General features: G+C 40.7%; 1 protein-coding gene across 2 annotated transcripts in view; it reads left to right on the forward strand.

The window, feature by feature from the left end:
- The window catches only part of lingo1a (leucine rich repeat and Ig domain containing 1a), a 125,240-nt gene extending 105,060 nt beyond the window's left edge, over window positions 1-20,180 (forward strand). For both annotated transcript variants that reach the window (XM_070971834.1, XM_070971833.1), the window contains one exon: window positions 16,470-20,180. In XM_070971834.1, the coding sequence (XP_070827935.1) occupies window positions 16,482-18,329 (1,848 nt within the window). In that variant the 5' untranslated portion in view covers window positions 16,470-16,481 and the 3' untranslated portion in view covers window positions 18,330-20,180. The remainder of the gene's footprint in view (window positions 1-16,469) is intronic.
- Window positions 20,181-21,733: the final 1,553 nt, after the last annotated feature.

Below are 21,733 nucleotides of genomic sequence, written 5' to 3' on the forward strand. Positions count from 1 at the left end.
GGCACTCCAAGTGCCATTAACATCCAGTCATCCCATTAGAATTCATTAAGAGCATGGACACACCTGTTCAAAAGCTGCCACGGTATAGAAAGGCTACCCTCTGTGATCTTTGGATTAAAATGTCCTCTAATAATTCAGATATTTTAATGCGCTTCAAGCCCATTATCCCGTTCGTCAGATACGTTTAGTTGCTTTTTGTCCATTGATAGTCTGTTCCCATTCATCATGTCATTCAAGACAACAGGGGCCTTGCTTTGAGGCATAAAGGGGTAGAGGCTTTTAGTTTCCTAAAAGCTCACTTTCTCCATCTCTTTGGTGCTCTCTGTGTTTTACTTCCCTAAAAGCTCAGTCTGTCTGTCTGGCTTTCTCCCTCTCTCACTCTGGCCTCTATCACCCACTCTCTGTCAACACAGAGAGAAAGGAATGACAGAACATTGTAACAAAGAACTGCGAATACTGTCGATGGAGGAGAGTGAAAGTGAAGGGAGGAAACAAGAGGTCAGGTTTCAGGTTATCGACCAGACTGGGCAGCATGAGGAGATGTTAGTTTGCTAGACATGAAGAAGCAGCAACAATCCTACCAACACTTGGACGTGAAAAAGAGAGAAATACTGGAACTTATGCTGTGTCATTGAAGGTTATTTATATTATCATAATCAGGGTGATCTACGTTTGCCATATTCTATTTATATTCTGGGATAAGTCTATATCTTGGAAATAAAATATTATGCCAGCTGGGATATGCCTATTTTCTACTATATTCTGGCATGTGAACACAATATGCAGTCTGTTTTTGAATGTGACAAACAATGCAAGAGCTCCAGCCATATGGTCACGTGCATTCCTGTTCAGTCAAAAACATGTTCAAACACTGAGAAATCCGGCTTGGATCATGCCTGCATCCAATAATTATTCTAATTGTTGATTTTTTTTTTTTTTTCCCTAAGCGTCATCATTTGTTCTATAACATTTTCAAAAATAATGACAAACCCCCATCACAAGTTTTCACAGCCAAAGTAATGTGTCAAATTGCTTATTTAGTCTGACCAGCAGCCAAAAATGTGCTCAATTTCTAATGTTACGAAAACAAGCAAGAAAAGCAAAAGCAAGGCCGGATGTCATGATGAAATGTTTAGCATGTCCATAATCAGCAGTCTTTTCCCCATTTTATTTCAACATACTTTAACTGGGTGCTGAGAGGCATAGTGTCCTCGTTCTAAAAGATGCAACATCAATATTTATATGTATGTTGGGGGCATTTTGCCTTTATTAGATAGAAAACAGAGAGGTTAGAGGATCTTTGTACAGAGAGAGGAGGGATGACATGTAACAAGGGTTCCCGGCCAGACTCAGACCTGGGCCAATGGGATTACACGACCAGCCTCTTAAACCCTTAGCGCACTAAGACACTTAAATAATACCAACTTGACAGCTAATAGCGTACTGAAGCGCTGTGGTTGTGACTTTGCAGATTTCATTTGGAGTATGTGGTTAATTTGGAGAAACTTGGCAGGAGAGAGTTTTCACATGGGTGGAGTTGATTAGGCAGAGAGGCAAGATGAAGCTGCTCACAGTCGATGTGTTCCAGCTTTCATTCAGGAGAAGAGACTGCAGTGAGCTTCATCCAAGAAAGGGAGAAGCTGAATTACTAATAGAAGGCTTTGAGATTTATGTGCCACCCCTAAATGCACACCGTGGTCTGCTTGGATTATTTTCACTATCCTGTCTAAAAGCAAAGCATAGCTCTGACTTCACAAGCTGGACATTGAAGTTGATGGATTGCTTATGTATTACCTCTGGAAAGACAAAATTTAACTTTAGCTGCTGCCGGTTGCATTCTCTAAATCTGAGGGGATCAGTGAGGGTAGTTTTACCGCTGTGGTGGTGGTGGCGTGTGGGTGGATGGGGAGGGTTAGACTGATGAAAGAGCCAGGGAGCGATCAAAGGCGAGAAAATGAAATGGCATTTGACCTTGCTGGACGCTGGTGAGTGACGTGCTGCCACAGAAGTGCAAAGTAGCTTGGGAACCTGTGGGAATCGGGAGGGGAAAGAGATCAGGTCTGCAGAGCGTTGATGTGAGGTGAAAGGATGGTCCAGGCAATTTAACCCATCCAATTTATTACTGATTCAGCAAGGGACCATGAGGTGGCCAATTTTGTAATAAAAATTACAAAATGACTCAATTTCCTGTGAAAAAAGTGCCATGTAGTGGACTATAGTATATCTTCCACAATGCATTAAAATCTTGCATATGATGTGAAGTAATAGGCTGTGTAAATTGGTATTATGATCTGAAAAGAAACTCCAGGAGTAACCTCCCTCCATGACATAATCTACCTGCACCCTGGTCCCAAACCCTTGGTAAATATGCAAATGTCAAATCAATAATTCAAGTCTTTCACATTTTCTTGTGCTTGCTCCTGCCATGTTGGCAAGGTGTAAAAGAGCAACAAGGAAAATGCGTAGTGTATTTTCCTTTTAGTGTGGCTGGTCCGTCACAGCCTCGGATGCCAGGCTTTGGGAAAGATAACAGCCCAGGCATTTACATCATGTGCATGGTGCCATCCCTGATGAACATCATAAATAGTATTTGTAGTGGCTAATGTAAAACGTAAAGCAGCTAGAGCTTAGACCAATAATTATTTTCATTAATTATTGATTAATCTAGGAATTTTTGATTAATTGTTTAATTATTTAGTGCATATAAGGTCAAAAAAGTTGTCTTCAGACATCTTGTTTTGTCCAACCAAGAGTCTAAAACCCAAAGAATTACCAGATTACAATGACAGGAGACAGAAAAAAGCAGCAAATCGTCACACTGGAGAAGCTGCATCCAGATAATGTTTGGCATTTGGCTTCATAAATAAATGCCCAAAGCAATTAATCAGTGAACACAATTGTTGATTAGTTTCCTGTTGAAGGGCTAATTGGTGAATTGACTAATAAAGTACAACAGTTTGTTCCCTGAAGCACAAACTTTCTCTTGTGTTTCATGTGGTCGCTCTCAGGTCAATCCACCATTCCTGTCACTTCAACCCTAGGCCGACTGTATAAGTGGTCTTTAATAATCCAGACTGCTCAATGTTTCTTTTGACTGAGAGAAATCTGGAAAGATCTTCCAGCACAGTTAGCAGTGTTTCAGCGAGGTTGGCTTACATCTCCTCTGTAAATGTCATACAAGTTACATCACAACGAGGCTAACATGACAAGACTACAAAGATGAAATCCTAAAGTATGTGTCCACAAGCATATCATCTGCCTGTCAGCATGCTTTAACAAAGGCACTGCTCTTTGTGGGGAACCAAAGACAGTCATTCTCATTAATTAAGGCACAAGTGTCAGAACGGAGCCCACTTCTCAGCTCTGCAGGTTGAGGTTAGATGGGCTTTGATATGAGTTGCACCCAGAATCTAATGAGCTTTTTCTAAAAGATATTAATCCACACATGAACATACCATTTTACATCTGCTTTAGCTGAATTACTTAAAGGAATCAAGTTCTCATGCATTTTTCTGTAACTTCTTCTAAGAGGTGCACAAGTGTTCACAAGGGATTTGCAGTGTCTTTGCCAACCCTAAAGCCATCTGGTATTACTATACAGGGTCACCTTGTCATTTATCCCTGTGTAGCATGTGAAATACCTAGATTGTCTTTCTTTAAAAGGAGATTCTGCTCCCTCTAGTACCCCAAGGATTAGCAGAGCTAGTGAGATGTGATTCTCTTCTTTTCACTATCTTTATGACCTCCTCTCATACTACAGGGAGCTAAAGATAGGGAACGGGAGGATGCAAGGACAGCTTAGACAAGTAATTTTGCCTTTAATTGCTCCAACCTCCCATGAGTGCTATTGCTTAAGTACTCCAAAAACTGTTGTTGTTTTCCTCCACATAATCTTCGATTATATGAAGGTCAGCATTTTTGTCTAAGCTTCTTATGAGAGAATTCGGAGCAGGTGGATTGCGTGGAGAGATGAGACAGTGCACCCCTGCTGGAGTTGAGACCGTGAGTGAACTGCCCCTCTTTTTCCATAGTTCGCCAACTGTCTCCCAAGCCCATCTCGACCATCTTATATACAGCAGTCTTTGTTTTTTTGTTCTGCTTAGTCCTCGTTTTCCCAGTCTATATCAATAGCGTTATTATGTGGGGTTTTATCGGGCTAATTAAGACTTCATCTTTCTGGGCGATCTCTCAGAGGACATGGATTAAGCTCCCCTATCTCAGCACTGGAGCCACGGTGAGGTCGACAAAGGCCTACTCCACTCTGTAGCCTGTGGAAGGGGGGAAAAAAGCATTGACATGAGATTGGTTCAGTGAAATGATATTCAGGAAAAAGGAGAGAAATATAAATATTTGAGCGTGAAAGTGGGAATCAAAGGATTTATTAATGGGCTGTGTTATAGCTTGTGGAAAACCTTATAGTGCAGTACACACAGTTTGGGCAAACATCTGTCCTGCACCCTGAAAGTGCCCTGGATTGTCTTTATTTGTGATTGATTCATGCCTTCTGTGTAAGCATCGCAAAAGCATATATATAAGCTACAGTGTGTAACAAATCCCATTATAGCCTAAATACTGCAAATCACTCTCACTGCCTGTGCGTGTCAATTGTCCAACCTATTTTATCAACCCCTTGAATCGATAACTGAGCCGACCGTAGCCTTTGGACAAATTATTTACAATCAGTTTGCATGCCTCAACAGGCGCCATTTGGTTGCATATACAATCAGGTGATTCATTTTAGGGATCCTGAGTCACTGCTTGCCAGTGCTAGAAGAGCGCTGTATGAATTTCAGAAGCCTTGTTTTTCTGCGTCCACTCTCATTATATTCTAGTGCTGAAAGTCACCAGATGAAAGTCTGGGTCAACACTCATTAAAGCAAGAGCCAGTGTACCCTCGCCATATAAACGGAGGGTGAGCGGGGAGACCTCAATGATACACTGCAGACCTGTCACTAATTGTTTGGAAGGTTATATCTGCTTTTTGACTTTTCTCACATTGCAGTGGAGAGGAGAGAGAGAGAAAAAAAAAACATAATTTGTTTTGTTATGGTGCAGAAACACAATCTGCCTCAGAGCTTTGGCTGGCTCATGTGCAGTTCTTATAATGCACCTCTGGTTTTTGATAAAGCACTTATGAGACAGTGTTTTGTCTGAGCCCACGTCATTGGAGGAGATAAATCCTAAATGGGTAAACTGAAGTGACAGTTTATACGTCTGAGAGCCACAAATCAAGAACTATGCAAGGAGAAGCCTGTTTTTATTTGAATGTATTGTTTAAAGATGAGTTTGTGTCTCGCTAAAGGTGTGGTGTGGTTCCACTGCCACCCGTTTTAATGCCATGAAATATTGTCCTCTCCGTCTCTGAATTAGATTCACCTTCATGGATGTCCTACAAAAACAAGTATTTGAAAGAACTATGCCATTTTAAAGATCAGAAAAATGACCCAAGATTAAGGATAGGAAGGTGTTTTCTTGCTTATATTCTTCTTTGACTCGTGGTGAAGATGTGATAGTGGCGAGTTGTCAAATGGTACATGTAGAGGTAGGAGGAAGGCCTTGGAGAACACATGGCGTGGTAATTGCTTTAATCTATTCAATGCCACTGAATTCTCGTTTGAATAGAAATGGCCTTTGCAGTTCAGGACAGCATTATTAGACGTCTTTGCAAGTGATGTCGAACATTTACTCCTTTCATCATGAAAGGAAATGAAAAAGAAACCTTCACATTGCCAGCGTCATTAGAAAGATTACTAGCTGTTTTAAAATAATAAGATAATGAATTTTAAACAAAGAAAATCGCTATGGGTGCACAAGATACTAGAGGGAGAACGATATTGGATTTTTGAGGCTCATAACAATTGTGATAATTTAACAGTTTAAAAAATTCAGTTGCAGTTCTCCAGTATTTGCTTTTTCTTATTACATAAACACAAAATATATTTTTCTAAGGATATTTTATAATTGACTGTTGAGTGGAGTGCAACATTTCATCTTGTCAGTGCTCTCTGATGGACAAACTGTAATGGACATACTATTATATTTGTCATTTCTGTGTTGTAATTCTTTACATATCAGCCAGCATTTACACTAATAATAATGTATCTGCAAGTAGAAAATAATAGCATGGCCAGTTTACCAGTTGGGCTGTAATGCACTGCTGAAGAATTGCCCTTCATGTTGGTTCTGAGAGCAGCATTTTAAGCCCATCATTGACCATTTTTGTGAGTTTGTATTCTGTCCAAGATCTTCATCTGTTCTGTTCAACAATGCAACGTCCTTTTCATCCTGACAAGCATTTCTTCCAGTACCATAGATACTGACATACAGTAATGAATATTGAAAACAATCCCTGCACTGTTGGATGTAATATATGCTTCCTCCACTACAGAAGGCAGCAGTATTCTCCAGTGTCTGATCCCAGTGCATTAGCGTGGCATTTTCTGCATCGGGGTCACCTCTCTATCAACTAATTACAGCTCATTTCCCTTTAAAGGCCTCACTGTGAGCTGCAGGGCCGGCTAAGCAAAGGGGACATTTTCCTCGCCACACTGGGAGGAAAGCCTGTAGATGCCAGTCACAATTAAAGTCAATATGGCCCTGAGCCGCTCCATACTGTGCCCATCACACCTCCTACCAGCCAATAAGATACAGCCTAAATTATTCATGATGAAAGGAAGGCATGTTTCCATGTTGACTCCTTAAATGAGGAACCAGTGTGACTTGCAGTGTAGTCACAGCTATTAAAACTACATCCTACAGATATATACCCGTGGATGAGTTGATATAGTAGTTGTTCCATAAGAGCTCGCCCAAATACAAACACCCCCACCCACCCCACACACACACACACACACACACACACACACACACACACACACACACACACACACACACACACACACACACACACACACACTGCCAAATACACTTACTTCATCTAAGGGAAAAATTTATTCACTCACAAATTGAGTGAGAGGAGTAATATGTTCAGCTCCCCCTCGCAAAACGCTCATTTATCCTCCCTCCACCCCTGAATTAATTTTTTGGAGATATTCAGTAGAGTTCTTATGTAGAATTTAACAATTCGAACGTCTTCACCTTTCAAAAAACGATTCTTCCCCAGCAGCATGACTTGAGGACTGTTTTGATTTCCATAAGTAGTGTCATTCTTAAATTAAATCTGACACGATGTCTTACGCAGAGTAGAAGAGGTAAGGGCTTGATTTAGCTGCATAATATTAACTCATGAATGATTAATTCTGAGGAAAAATCTGGATTATTTAAATACGTTTGAATGCTCTGGCAGGATATGTGAGTGAGCTGACAGAGACTTTGTTGTTTTGTATTATTTTAAATGTCCTTCAGCCTGGGGTTGTGAACTTTAACTGAACACCATCCATAAAAACAGGATCAGGAAGCAATCATACAACCTTTAATGTGATTATTATAACAACAACAACTGAAGCATTGGGAGTCCTTCAGGCAGACACTGAGTCTCATTCTAAAATGTAGTTTGGTTTGATTCTCTTGCTTTTTAATGGAAAACTGGTTTTCAACCAGTAGCTGCTTCATGTAGGTGAAGAAAAGATGGATGATTACATAAGTAAATGTTTTCATGGGGGCTGCACGGTGGCGCAGCAGGTAGTGCGCGTGCCTCACAGCACGAAGGTTGCCGGTTCGATCCCCGGGTCAGGCGGGGCCTTTCTGTGTGAAGTTTGCATGTTCTTCCCGTGCATGCGTGGGTTCTCTCCGGGTACTCCGGCTTCCTCCCACAGACCAAAAACATGCTCATTAGGTTAATTGATGACTCTAAATTGTCCGTAGGTGTGAGTGTGAGTGTGAATGGTTGTTTGTCCTTGCATGTGGCCCTGCAATCGGCTGGCGACCGGTTCAGGGTGTACCCCGCCTCTCGCCCATTGTAGCTGGGATAGGCTCCAGCCCCCCGCAACCCCGAAAGGGATAGGCGGTATAGATAATGGATGGATGGATGGATGTTTTCATGGCTGCTCATCAAAGCAGCGATGGGGAAACGTGTTATTTTCCTAAGCTTCTTTGCTTTTTGCACAATAGCCTGTGAATTCATTACAATAATAATGGTGAGACCTCAGTGTTTCCTCCTAATCAGAAGCTGCTGGGTACATTATGCTGAAGAAGGAAAAGGTTTCTTAATATTGATGAAAGGGAACTGAATAACACAAGTTCACAAAGACAAATGTGTATCTTAACTCCAAGTTATTGCAAATGTTCTGTGGGCACGTTATACTACGTAATGCAAACAATCACATAATTTTATTTTAGTGTGAGCAAAGCAACCTTGAAGAATTTGTTATTTGGGGCCATTTTCATTTTCAAGTTTTAATACTGCCTCAGGGGCTATTTTGTGTACTGAAGATCTAAAGCAGAGCTCAAGAACCATGAACAAATAATCTGAAATAACCTTTGATAAGCTCATGTCTGCTACAGAGATGTAATTAAGTGAATGTTGTTGTTTGCAAATGGCAGTAAAGTATGTGTTGTAAATATCTGCAGAATTAGGCTCAAGCATGTAATTCGGCAGAGATTTTTCAATTATATGTTTATTAAATGTCTAATTGCCTGTTTTGCTTGACCGACAGTCCAAAATCCAAAGATATATCTTGTAATGATAACTTGAAAGCAGAGAGCCTATCTTCACATTTAAGAATCTAAGGTAATATTTGACATTTTTGCTTGATAAGTCACTTTGATGATTAATCATTTATCAAACTTGTTGGCTGTGGATGGACTAATCGATTAATCCATCAGTCATTTCAGCCAGTAGATGTGAGTCTTTCAGGATCTCTGGCCTAATGCCATTTTACCCTTTCATAGTCATTTCTGTAGTAGTCAGTGGAACAAAGTTTTTGATCTGAAAAATTAATAAAATAGCATCTCTAGAACTCTAGCTTAAAAACCCTCTTTGGCCTTTGCTTAAGACAGACTTTCTTAAAGCACCTCATGGGGCCTTGTTAGTGCTGGCCTTTCAGTCTTGCAAACTAAACAAACTGGAACAAGCCAGGTTCAGCCCACACGCTAAAACACTCATCCAAGATCAGTATCCAGTATAAAATTCACAAGTACAAGCCCTGTGACCTTCATCGGGTGTTGTTTCTCCTCCATTTATTGCCATGGCTGCAGTGTTTTCAGTTTTGCCAGTGTAGCAGCAAGTGGTGCTCCGGTGCACTGAAGGTTGGCATCTCCTGCGGTGTCCATGTATGACCGCGTGCCCCCATGACACCATTGTCTTAAGTCTAGAGGGCTCTGTCAGCACGTTGTCCCCAACCCGAAAGATCAGGCCTCAGAGTGGGAGGACACAGCTTCATGGGACAAAGCAATACACAGATAAACGAACATTTTTAACAGCGTCTGTGTGTGTGTGTGTGTGTGTGTGTGTGTGTGTGTGTGTGTGTGTGTGTGTGTGTGTGTGTGTGTGTGTGTGTGTGTGTGTCTGGGCGCGTATGTGCATTAGCCCTCCTGCCCGTGGAGCTTTTCCTTTCAGCCTTGGGAGAAAAAAAAGAGAAAAAAGAAAAGGAAACGGCCATTCCAGCAGCTCTCTCTGGGGGAGCTCAATCTTTCACAATTGAGCTGTTCTGCTTAGTTACTCTCTGCTCCCAAACACTCAAAATGCGCTGCAGCTGCTGTAATACATACATCAAGTTTTTAGCCACTCAGAAGTGCATAGTTCCAGTATGTTTGGACTAATGGAGTCTTTTTCCTCATATTCTACCAGGCTATATATTTCTATACTACAGTATATTATAGCTACATCTGTCGCCATCTTCAGGTCAAAACTTACATTAGTCAAAACTTATTATTAGCACAACCAATAATCAGCTGTACTTTGTCTTTAGTGCTTATTAGCAACATTTAGCAGGGTGAACATGGTGCACAGCATACCTGCTAAACACCTTTGCTGTTGTGAGCATGTTAGCATTTAGCTCAAGGCACTGCTGTGCCTAAGCAGAGGCTCACAGAGCTGCAAGCTGTTGATTGTCAGCCTTGTTAGTTCGACATCAGCGAAATTTCCAGCCGCGCACAGAAGAACAAGACAGCAGAGAGAAATAAACTGATGTGCTCGTTTCCAGCTGAATCACATTTTTAACAGATGAAGAATTTTTATTTGATGAATACTTTTTGCTTGCACAGATACTCGGACGTTTGGTGCCAATTTGCTCAAATAAACATATAAATGCACAGCAATGACTGAGCTTAGCATGAATCAAAGCCAATGTCAGAACAAGGCAGTAACATTGTTGCACTTTAGAGGCACAAATTTAATCATGTTTATAGCAGTAGAGAGTAAATTGGTTGCTTTTAGAGCTAAATAAACCCATATAACAAATAAATAAATCTTCTCTTTTCGACAAGATAAATCTAGATAACATTGACATTGGTTAAGGTGTGCACCTGTGTAGCTCAAAGACCAAACCACCCACTCATTTGAGCTGAAGTATTATAATGGTTGTATAAAACTGAGGGGGAAAAGCTAGTTAGTTAGCATCACATAGCTTTCTATAGCTTTTTTTATTTTTAAAAAAGGCAATATAGTCAGATGGTGATGAAATATGTAATTATCATTTGTCATGATCACACACAGCACTCAAATTGTTAGAACTGAGTGTCAATCTATTCTGGCTTTGATTAGGAAGTGACATCTGATGTTATTCCTTTAAACACAACCATTGGCAGGCTTCTTTTTTTTTTTTTTTTTTTTTTTGGATGTTGTGAAAGGAGCGTGGGTTCTTATTAATGACTGCTGATCTGAGTCCTTCCAAGATTCTGGATCCTCTTTATAAAAGTCTGACATTCTGGAGGTTGTTCCTCTTTGAAAACGCATCTCCTTAAGAACGAAACATTAATGGTGGTTCTTTGAACATGGCTGGGGAGACGAGGCTAATGAGCTTAATAATGATGGAACATCACATGAGGACACACACTCCCTCTCTCACACATAACACTAAGCCACATCTGTGAAAATGATCCCAAATTAGGAGCTTGGGTGAACTTGGGTGTAGTGAAGTGTTTCTAACAACCACAGTAAGACTGATCACAGCACACAGTGTCACCCATTTGGAAATTATGGAATTTCTGCCATTATTATTAGCAATTTGTTTGTTTTATTTAAAAACTAAAGGGGGAAATCCCACTTGATCTAATTAGATTTCTCTCCAATTTGTTTAATTAATATTTGCAAACATGGAATTACTGAAGAAACAAACCAAACTAGAAAATACAACAGATACAGCCAAACCATTTAACCTGTGACCACCACAACAATGTATTTAATTGATTACTTTTACAAGCCACCACACCACTCAGTCAAGGAAAAGAGGCAACAGCCCATATATTATATATATATATTATCCTTTTTTAAAACAAATCTTACAAGAGAGCTTTAGAGTTAATTGCGCCTTGGTCTCTTTGGAGGCCACTTGTGGTGCTATTGAATTGTACTACATCTTATTATAACGTTTCATTATTATAATCTTGGATCAAAATAGAGACCCGAGCCCTGCAGGGAGATAGAAAAACAATCATAGCCCTATATGGATAAGTGTTTATCATATATTATCCACCTTGCTTTTTTCACTGAGGGTAGACTAAATATTGGAAACATTTTAATAATTTCCATGTGTGCGTGCTGAAAGTAAACAGCTGCTGATGCTTTCCTCTTTTCTCATAAGAAGTATTTGTAGCTGTGTCAGTGAACGGAGCACCTGCTCAGAAACGGTAATGACCCCTTTTGGAGGTGAAGTTCAGGAGGGACATGTAGACAGGTTTCATGGCAGGGTTTCATCAGGACAACAGCTGGCCACTGTAGGAATTCTGCACCTTGTTACACCAACCAGCTTCTTCACCTGGATTAGGGCTTTGCTGTCCATCTGTCGGGCGTCAGCTTACATTTAAGCCCTGCCATTTCACAGCCCCGGCTCCAGCCAGCTATCCCACCAGGCAGCTTAGCTTCTCAATGACACGAGGGTAACCTTTTTCTCGAAATTCAGCTAGGCGACATTATAGCAGTGTGAAAGTGATCTTACTTGGGGAGCTAAAGGTCAGACACTCCTGGTTAAGATGGATTTAGCCAAAATGTGGCTGTCAATATACATCTTCGCTGTTATAACTCCAAGCTGCTACTTACTGCAAAGAATTGAACCAATAAGCATTTTAAGAGGCAGTTTAATTTATAATCTCAGCAGCTGGGTAGAATGTGTTTGTTTCTCAGGATGCACAGACAGATTAATTTCCAAATTATGAAAAATGATAGTAATACTGCAAAGTGTTGGTGAAAATTAAATGCATACTGCCCTGTATGAATTTGTTATATCTACTGAAGGAGGAGATTTGGGATAGCAGTATCTGCTTACAGCAAATTGTTTCGGATAGGCTACCAAAGCCATGCAAATAGTCCAGTAAATAATATTCTGCAGCTGGGTCTGCCCATTCAGGATTATCTTGGCAGCTGACTAAGCAGTTTGCAGAGGAAGGGGCTTTAAAGGCTTTTAACACTTTGTGCTGCAGATAACGTCAGCATCATCTCAGGGATTTCCCACAAGCTTACAGGTATTTAACTATGGTATTTAACAAGGCTCAGGAGTGATGTCTCTTGACAGGTAAACTAAAGCTTTGGGTGACAGTTAAGTCTTACCAATGCCCACCTCCACCTATGCTGGATTGTGCTTACTGGGGAGAACTTAATGGCCTCATTCAGACGCATGGAACAAGATTTAGTGGAGTGATAGCATGTTGGATGTGAAGGCTCCATGTGGACAGAAAACAATGAAAACAACTTACTGTAAGTGGGGGCATAAAAGATGTTGCACATGGAGCCACAGGGTTTAAATACAGTGAATCCGAAAGATTGGTCTTTTTAAAAGAAAAATTACCCAAAACCAGATCATGTACTGTAAGCTGCCCTGCTGACAGCTGCTCCGCTCAATACTGCTCACTGGTTTCATTTAAAAAAAAAAAAAAAGACAACTCAACACCTAAGGTCAGTTTTTCTTATTAAGCTTATAAAAAAGTCAGGCCATAGGTTATTTATTGAAAAGTCTCTCAGTCTCAGGTCCTCCCGCAGACTGAGCAATAAATACAATATACAATAAAAGAGCGACGCTGGAACGGAAGATAAGGGGACGCTTCGTGCAAAATCCCTCACCTCTGCTCACGTGCTCTCCCCAAGAACTCAATGGAAATGATGGCTTGATCTTTTCATTGGTGTTGTGCTCATTGTAGCGCTGTTAGCCTGTGTATACAGGATCAAAGACTAAAACTGCAGAAATTACCCTGAAAAGGAACAATTTCATTATCAGATTACCTTGTTCACAACAGAACATGAAGATGTTTTGAGAAGAACCTGATAAAGACTATTGAAGAAACCCTTGTGCTGCAAATCTTCCTACATTTGCAACATGACAGCTTGGAACTTATTAAAACTTTCCAGTAAACTGGAGATATTGTAACTGGTTGACCAATTAACCACCACAGATATCTGCTTAGTTGTTTTGTGCAAAGGGAGACTAAAAATCGTACTCATTGTCCTTTTAATTAGGACGATACGTCCAATAATGAGACTTCCTGATATGAAGCAACATCTTCAGGATCCCAGTGGATTCTGTCATAAAGGCATTAATCTCACCATTCATTGATCTAGTCATTACTGGTCTTGGACCGGTGAGCCCTCATTTATTGAGCACCGTTGTCTCACTTCTCCTCAACCACATTCATTCCTTTGAGAAGCACGCCCCCTCTCACTTCACCTCAATTATTGTGATTCTCTGGGAGCTCACTGGAGTGCTGATTGGAATGAAGAACTGCATTCAGTCTACATGCCTGTGAGGGAACGATAACAGCAGATCATTAACAAAACAGAGCTCCAAATGTTTACCCGTGGATGGCATTCTTCATCTTAATGTGTCTCTGTCTTTACTCATTTTTCTCCATATTTGCTGCTGAAGCCATGTGCAATAATTGTGGGAGCGCGTCATGAAAAAGACATGGGCGCACTTTTTGAGGGAATAACTGTAAAAGCTTTTGCAACATTGTCTCTTTCTAATGGATCTTGAAAAATAATCAGATGTATAAAGAATGAGTTACCAAGTGTGATTTTATGGGTATTTCGGACCTTAATGAGTGTGAGGACTCATTAAAAAGCCTGACTTGGGTCCATAACCTGCTGAAGATGCAGTCATGGAGCTTTACTAACAAGGGATTATGATAATTTTGCTGATTGTGTTTCAGTGTCAGTCATAATAGACTTGGACATAATAGCATCTTATTGACTGATATCCAATATGCAATATCCACACGATTGAGGGTGACAGATGCAATTGAGCTTGTGATAAGACCACTCCTTCTTCTTAGGTGTCTTAGCATGCCATACAAAGCCCCACACCACTCCATCTCACAGCGCTCAGCACTGACTTGATCAATGTAGGTTAAGGAATAAGAAAGATTGAGTATGGCTGGAGGCAGGACGGAGCAAAGCACATCCTGGTGCAGACCTATGATCTCAGATGTGCCATCAACTCTGCCTGTGTTGAAATCACTTCATTACTGATGATATCATCAAATCCGCAATCTGAACTTTGACCTTAGAGGGAATAAAATGAAATTGAGTAAATCTGATCGATAAAGCCCCTTTTTTTGATGGGCCTGATGTCCAGTTGTCTGTTGGTTCAGGGAAGAAGTTAATAGGGGTGATTGAAATGGTAGTAACATGTTACCCCATAATTAAGTGTCAACCATAATATCTTAGATTTCCCCTCCTTTTCTCTGCAGTCTCAATCCGTCACATGTCATATGGTCCATGAAATGTGCTGAAGCACAAAAGAGTGCATTATCCTCCTTCACAAACCATATGTGAAGGAGAAAAAAAAAAGAATCATGTGACCAGTTAGCAATCGACTTTAAAGACAAATTTAGAGCAAGAGATGAAACTGCACACCACTGGCAAAATTCTATGTATTGTGACAGCCATCACACATAGACAGGAGTCCCCCCAGAGACATGTCTTGATGAGTGCAAAATAGATGTGAAGGATTTTGTACCTTTTTTTTTCTTGCACATTTAATCATGTCTGTGAACCATAATCCAACTCCATGTGCTGGAATGTTAGAAATAATGCCCTTTAAGTGACAATGAAATGAATAATCAGAACCTAAATCATTACTTCTTACATCCATCTGCCCTTTACTAATGAACCCCTCATACAACCATTATGTCGGAATCATTGTCTCTAAACAAAACATGAAGGATGCTCCTGTATTCAGGTCACTCCATAATGTAAATGGTGCCATCATGGTTCTATACATATAACTTGAAATTCTGAAATGATAAAATCAATTGTTAATTGCTTTGTTAGTGGAAGGGCTTTGTGCATGCTAACGGATGACATAGAAGTTAAATATGGTTTGGTTTTTTCTCTTGTTCCCTGCATTTATCTCTCTGTATCCAATTACCTGGTGGTGTATGGTCTATATTTTATCGTAAAAGATTGCGTGAGCAGAGTGTCAACCACAGCACATACATCACACTTGCCACCATCAGTCTTTGATTGCATCCTCCTGCTACTGCTGCTCCACCAACCCCCTGACTGTTTTTTTTTTTGTTTTGTTTTTTTTTTGGAACTCACAGCAAATTCAGGCTGGAGGAGGAAAAGGAGGAAGAAAAGAGTGGGGGTGAAAAAAGACTTTATGGTACCAGAACAAACCACAGATGCGCTCAGCATATGTGTCTGTGACACAGCATGAATTGGATTACCGTCTGAAAAATGCTGTTAATTCCACTTGAAGCTGTGCCTCTTTGCTTTATATCAGGGCGATAGCTTTGACTGATTGATCGTTGCAAGGTGTGCAGTGGAAATGGTGTTCAGCATTCCACAGCAGATACAATGAGGACGCAGTGCAAGATTTATGTAGATTGCTAGAATTATCTGGCCTTTGATTTTCTTCCTAAAATCAGTGCTTCCTCCTCTGTATCACAAATAGGTCTGACATAATGCTGTGCATTCACAGCAGCTACTTGCTTTTGAAATGTCTTTTAAAGCTCTGTGCAGAAAAGTGAATGATGCAGAATTCAAAAGTGTCAGCACTCTCACACATGCACATACATTACTCCTCGCAACCGCCCACCTCAGATCATATTTATTCTGTGTCATGAATATTGCAGCATTCATACTCTATGTTCTGTTAGGAATTGTGTCAGAGAATGGCATCCTTTTAGCACTTCTGATTGTTGAAGTAACGATCTGGCAGCAAACAGACACAGTGACTGAAAGAAACTGTATAAATACAAATTCATACTGCTGTCAGTTCACACCGCTGTCCTGAATCTTCCACCACATATGATGTGAAATTGCTATGTGGGGTAGTGGAAGTCGAAATCGAAATCATCAGCGTGACCTTCATGTGAATTTCTACTAAACGCTTCGCCTTGTCTTTGTGTCTCCCCAGGTAACCGATAAGATGGCAGCCGGGGAAGCGACTGGGCACAGCTACCTGGTGGCTTGCTGGCAGCCCATTTTGATCCTGATGCTGGGAACCGTGCTGTCTGGCTCCACCACAGGCTGTCCATCCCGCTGTGAGTGCAATGTTCAAGAGCGCTCTGTGATGTGCCACCGCAAGAAGCTCATGACAGTCCCTGAGGGCATTCCTGCAGAAACAAGACTGCTAGACCTCAGCAAGAACCGCATTAGAACCATCAACCCAGACGAGTTTGCCACCTTTTCCAACCTCGAACACCTGGAGCTCAGTGAAAACACGATCTCCACTATTGAACCTGGAGCTTTCAACAACCTTTATGGCTTGCGGACATTGGGGCTGCGTAGCAACAAGCTTAAGCTGATCCAGCTCGGTGTCTTCACAGGCCTGAGTAATCTCACGCAGCTGGACATAAGTGAGAACAAGATCGTCATCCTGTTGGACTACATGTTCCAGGATTTGTACAACCTCCGATCTTTAGAGGTGGGTGATAACGATCTGGTTTTCATCTCCCACCGAGCTTTTCATGGCCTAAGTAGCCTTGAGCACCTGAGTCTTGAGAAGTGCAACTTGTCCTCGGTGCCAACAGAGGCTTTTACCCACCTCCACAGTTTGATCACTCTCAGGCTGCGCCACCTCAATATCAATGTCATTCGGGATTACTCCTTTAAACGGCTCTATCGGCTGAAAGTGTTGGAAATAGCCAATTGGCCATATTTGGATACGATGACCCCAAATTGCTTGTATGGATTAAATCTCACCTCCCTGACCATTGCAAATGCAAACCTGACGACGATTCCGTACGTAGCCCTGAGGCATTTGGTTTATTTGCGCTTTCTTAATCTTTCATATAACCCTATCCATACCATTGAGGGGAATAAGCTCCATGATCTTCTGCGTCTGCAGGAATTTCACCTGGTAGGTGGCAGACTGGCAATGATTGAGCCCTACTCCTTTCGTGGTCTAAATTACCTGAAGATTTTAAATGTGTCTGGAAACTCCCTTAGCACTTTAGAGGAGTCTGCTTTCCATTCAGTCGGCAACCTGGAAACCCTTGCCTTGTATGATAATCCCCTGGCCTGTGACTGCCGACTGTTATGGGTTTTCCGACGACGCTGGAGACTGAACTTCAACAGGCAGCAGCCTACCTGTGCCTCCCCTGAGTTTGTCCAAGGCAAAGAATTCAAAGATTTCCCAGATGTTCTGCAGCCTAACTACTTCACATGCCGCAAGTCTAGGATTAGGGATCGCAAACCCCAGCAGAAATTTGTTGATGAGGGAGCCATTGTTCACTTTGCTTGCCAAGCAGATGGAGATCCTGCTCCAGTGATAATGTGGTTGTCCCCGCAGAAAAAGTTTATCACCACCAAAACAATTGGAAGGCTCTCCGTGTTGCCAGATGGTACCCTTGAAGTGCGCTATGCCCAGATTCAAGACAATGGTACATATGTGTGTATAGCTAGCAACGCAGGCGGAAATGACACCTCTCTTGCTCACCTGCACATTCATAGCTACTCGCCTGACTGGCCACACCAGCCCAACAAGACTTTTGCCTTCATTTCCAACCAGCCCACTGAAACTGGTGCTAACGGTACAAGAGCCAACGTCCCTTTCCCCTTTGATATAAAGACATTGATCATTGCAACCACAATGGGTTTCATCTCATTTCTCGGTGTCGTCTTGTTTTGTCTGGTACTGCTCTTCCTTTGGAGCAGAGGTAAAGGCAACACGAAGCACAACATTGAGATTGAGTATGTGCCACGGAAATCAGACGCTGGCATGAGCAGCAGCACGGTGGATGCTCCTCGCAAGTTTAACATGAAAATGATTTAATGGAGTTGTGGAATTTATTAATTTTGAACTCAAAAATAAGACACATGGAAAAGAAGACATTTTCTTTCCTCTCTTACAAACCTGTGGATCCTGGTCTGTTAACATAGAGTAATATGTTTTTTCCTGACTGAAGTACTAGCGAGGAGGGCAGTTCCTGACTTTTCACAAGTGAGAGGGAAAACACACCCAGTGCTACAGTGCATTGGTGGTTTCTACAAGGCCTGTGGGGGCATTAATTGAAAGTCAGATTTGTCATAAGCAGTTCATATTCCTGTGGATTTATACCGGGAAAAATATATCAGAAAAGAAAAACACTGCAAACAGCCAGAATGAGAGGGGCAGATCAGATTTCGGCCATCGCTGTTTTTGTCTGTATTTTTCATTTAGTGTTTGTTTTTTTTGTTTCCAAGTTTAGATGTCAAGTTATGAATGAGATGTGTATGGGTTAATGAGCACATTTCTACAACGTTGATGCATTTCAAGCACATCATCATTACAATACACCAGTGTTACATTTGTGAATGCTATGTGCTACATATGGTCATTTTATTTATTCCCTGCAGTGAAGATCGTTCTGTAATCCATCAAATATATATTTGTATCACAGTAACTGATCAAAAATGTTGAGAAAGTAGCCCCAGCTATTACTAGAAAAAGCTACATAATATGGCACAGTTATACTATAGGAAACACAAAACTGTTAGTGATGGACCAAGAAAGTGCAAAGAATGGTACTGTAAAGCAGTTTACATTGTCGTTTTGTGAAACTGAATGATACACAAATATAAGAGGTCTGAAAACACATCGGTACCAGTGAAAGTTTTACTATTGATACCAATTCTAAGCACTGCACTGTAAAAAATCAGCCAAACAGTGCACAAGAATCATTGCATTTTTAGAACAATAAATATAATGATATCTAATGTTGAAAACTAGCAGAAAATGCTGTTAAATGTGGCTCTCAGTATAGGATTTTAGCACTGGGCAGTGCTCTGATAGTGCCTCTTGAGCCCAGTATCTGATATCAGTATCAGTGTCACTCATCCCTAATTTTCAAATGTAACCAGACTGTGGTCACACATGCATTGAGGCCATGATACAGAAGGAATGAGAAGAAGGAAGGAAGGATCAGAAATGTGACATGTCGTTGATATCTGTACCCACAATAGATGCAGCATCTAGCTTTCAGTTTTGCGATCAAATAGAATTGGTTGATATTGGTACCTTGATACTATCAGCACTTATCCCTGACATTTCAAATTGCATTTCAAAAATTATTATGTAATGGTATTATTTTGTGCTCAACATGATTGTGAGGAATAAAAGTTGTGGTGCTCATGTTTTTGGATACAATGTGCTCCTGAAGCTGTAGAATATTTCTTTCATTGTTGGTTATTTTTCTTGATTGTTTTATGAAGTCAAAGATTTATTTATGCCGATGCTCCCCCCCATTAAAGCCATGGAAATATTACCTTCCAGGATCATTTACAGGTTTGCTATTCCCCAGAAATGTGCAGTGTTTGTCAGGGGAAAAAGAACTGCGTATTATGCTCCAAGTTGGCCCTGCATATAAAATCTGAGGTTACAGCCTTACCTTCTCAAGAACACACTGTGGACAGCTGGGCTTTGCAAACGTGTGTGAGGATAAAGGCTAAGTTATTTATGATGGATGACATTACAGACAGCGACAGTAATGGGCTGGAAGTATGGACAGAATATGCAGATGGGTGGAGTGACACAGATGGTTTCACCCATGGAGCAATCTGATGCAGCTTTGGTGTAATCTGTTTTGCATAAAGGAAAAAAAAAAACAGGATATTGCTCATGGTTCTCCCTCTTGCTGATTATGAATGCTCTCTTCGTTCAAAGTGTGGCTACTGTACCTAGCCTTTTTTGGTCCCGAGCGATCCCGGGATTCTGTTTTTTGTTTCTGTTATTCCTTTTTTTAATTTTGACCCTGGACTATATTGACCATGTAGTCCAAGCCAACTTTTTACACAAAAAAAGTACTAAAAAAGAAATCTATGGAAAATACATTGAAATTGTTCTGTGCAATAAAGGTAATATGCAGATTTTTTTTTTTTAAATTAACAAAATTTTGTTGATGTTGAATTGTTGAGAATATGGTATGTTGTATTAAACAATCTATGGACTTTTTTAAACACATGATGGTCCTAGTTTGATTTTAAAGGTGTGGTTTGTAAGATCTTGACAGTCTTATAGCCAGAAATGACAGCTGTGTATCTGTGGGGTTTAAATAATGTTGGTCTTTCCCAAATGATGACTTCAATAATAATCTCACTTACAAGCCACAGTAAGCTGACAGAGTCCTATTGATCTTATTACAATTTCTTCTCCCTAAATATAGATGTGTTACAGATAAATTAGCAAGACAGCAAGAATGAGCTTCAATGTCCCTTTCATGCAAGTCTAGGTGAACATTTGGTGGTATTTTCTGTGTATCAGTAACCAAATTAGCAATTTAATGTTGGATTTCTTTGATTGAATGCCTCATTAAATGATGATGCAGACTGCAAGGTAATTTAACATCATATGTTTAAATGCTAATTACTTGTCTATAGAGGAATTGGTAGTTCACTTGCTCACTTGCTAGGCCTCTAAACATTAATTAACCACCATTAGAAAGGGATCACAAACATTAAGATATGTATTGGGGAATATTACTAATTCATGCTGCAAATTTGAATCTTAAAGAGCCAATATTGATAATTAGTTGGTGAACTTTAAAATGAAGCAAAAAATAGCAGCTGTTTAAGACTGAATAATGTCTCTCAGTGACAGATGAGTAAATGAGGTTGCATTTGAAGGTAATGGGAAATGACCAACGATACGACTAGGACAGCCTAGTTTCATGAAACGCAGCGCTGAAGTGAATTAAGTTTGGATCTCTGTCCCGTTCCTTTTTATTACACATCTTTGCTTCCTTAGTTAGGACTCCATGGGGACTTTTGATGTTCTTTTTTTTCCCCCCTCAAGCTGTATCATAGCATGCTCATTTATCATCTGACTTGAAAACAGACAGCCAGAATAGAAGAGGAGATATGCTATTCTTGAGGCCTCAGAGCCCTTGGGAGTAATGGAGAAATCCATTGTTTTCATTCCTCAGATATTAGATCTGTGCTTAAAATTCTAGGTCAGGAACAGGCTGACGGATTCTGACACTGCGGGACAAGTCACCTCTCCTCAACTGAGCATAAAAATACAGACACACCTCTGGGTGTTCCTTGCACTCATCCAGATCCATGTGCTTAATGACATCTGGGAAACACTGCATGTAAGCAAACAAAAGTGTGAATTCGCTGTTGGCGGTGCCTCTGTCACACAATGGAAGCCTCAGATGCCGAAAATAAAAAGCAAATCATTTGAGATTTTTGTTTAGATGT

Source organism: Chaetodon trifascialis, chromosome 10 (assembly GCF_039877785.1).
Source record: "Chaetodon trifascialis isolate fChaTrf1 chromosome 10, fChaTrf1.hap1, whole genome shotgun sequence".
NCBI lineage: Eukaryota > Metazoa > Chordata > Actinopteri > Chaetodontiformes > Chaetodontidae > Chaetodon > Chaetodon trifascialis.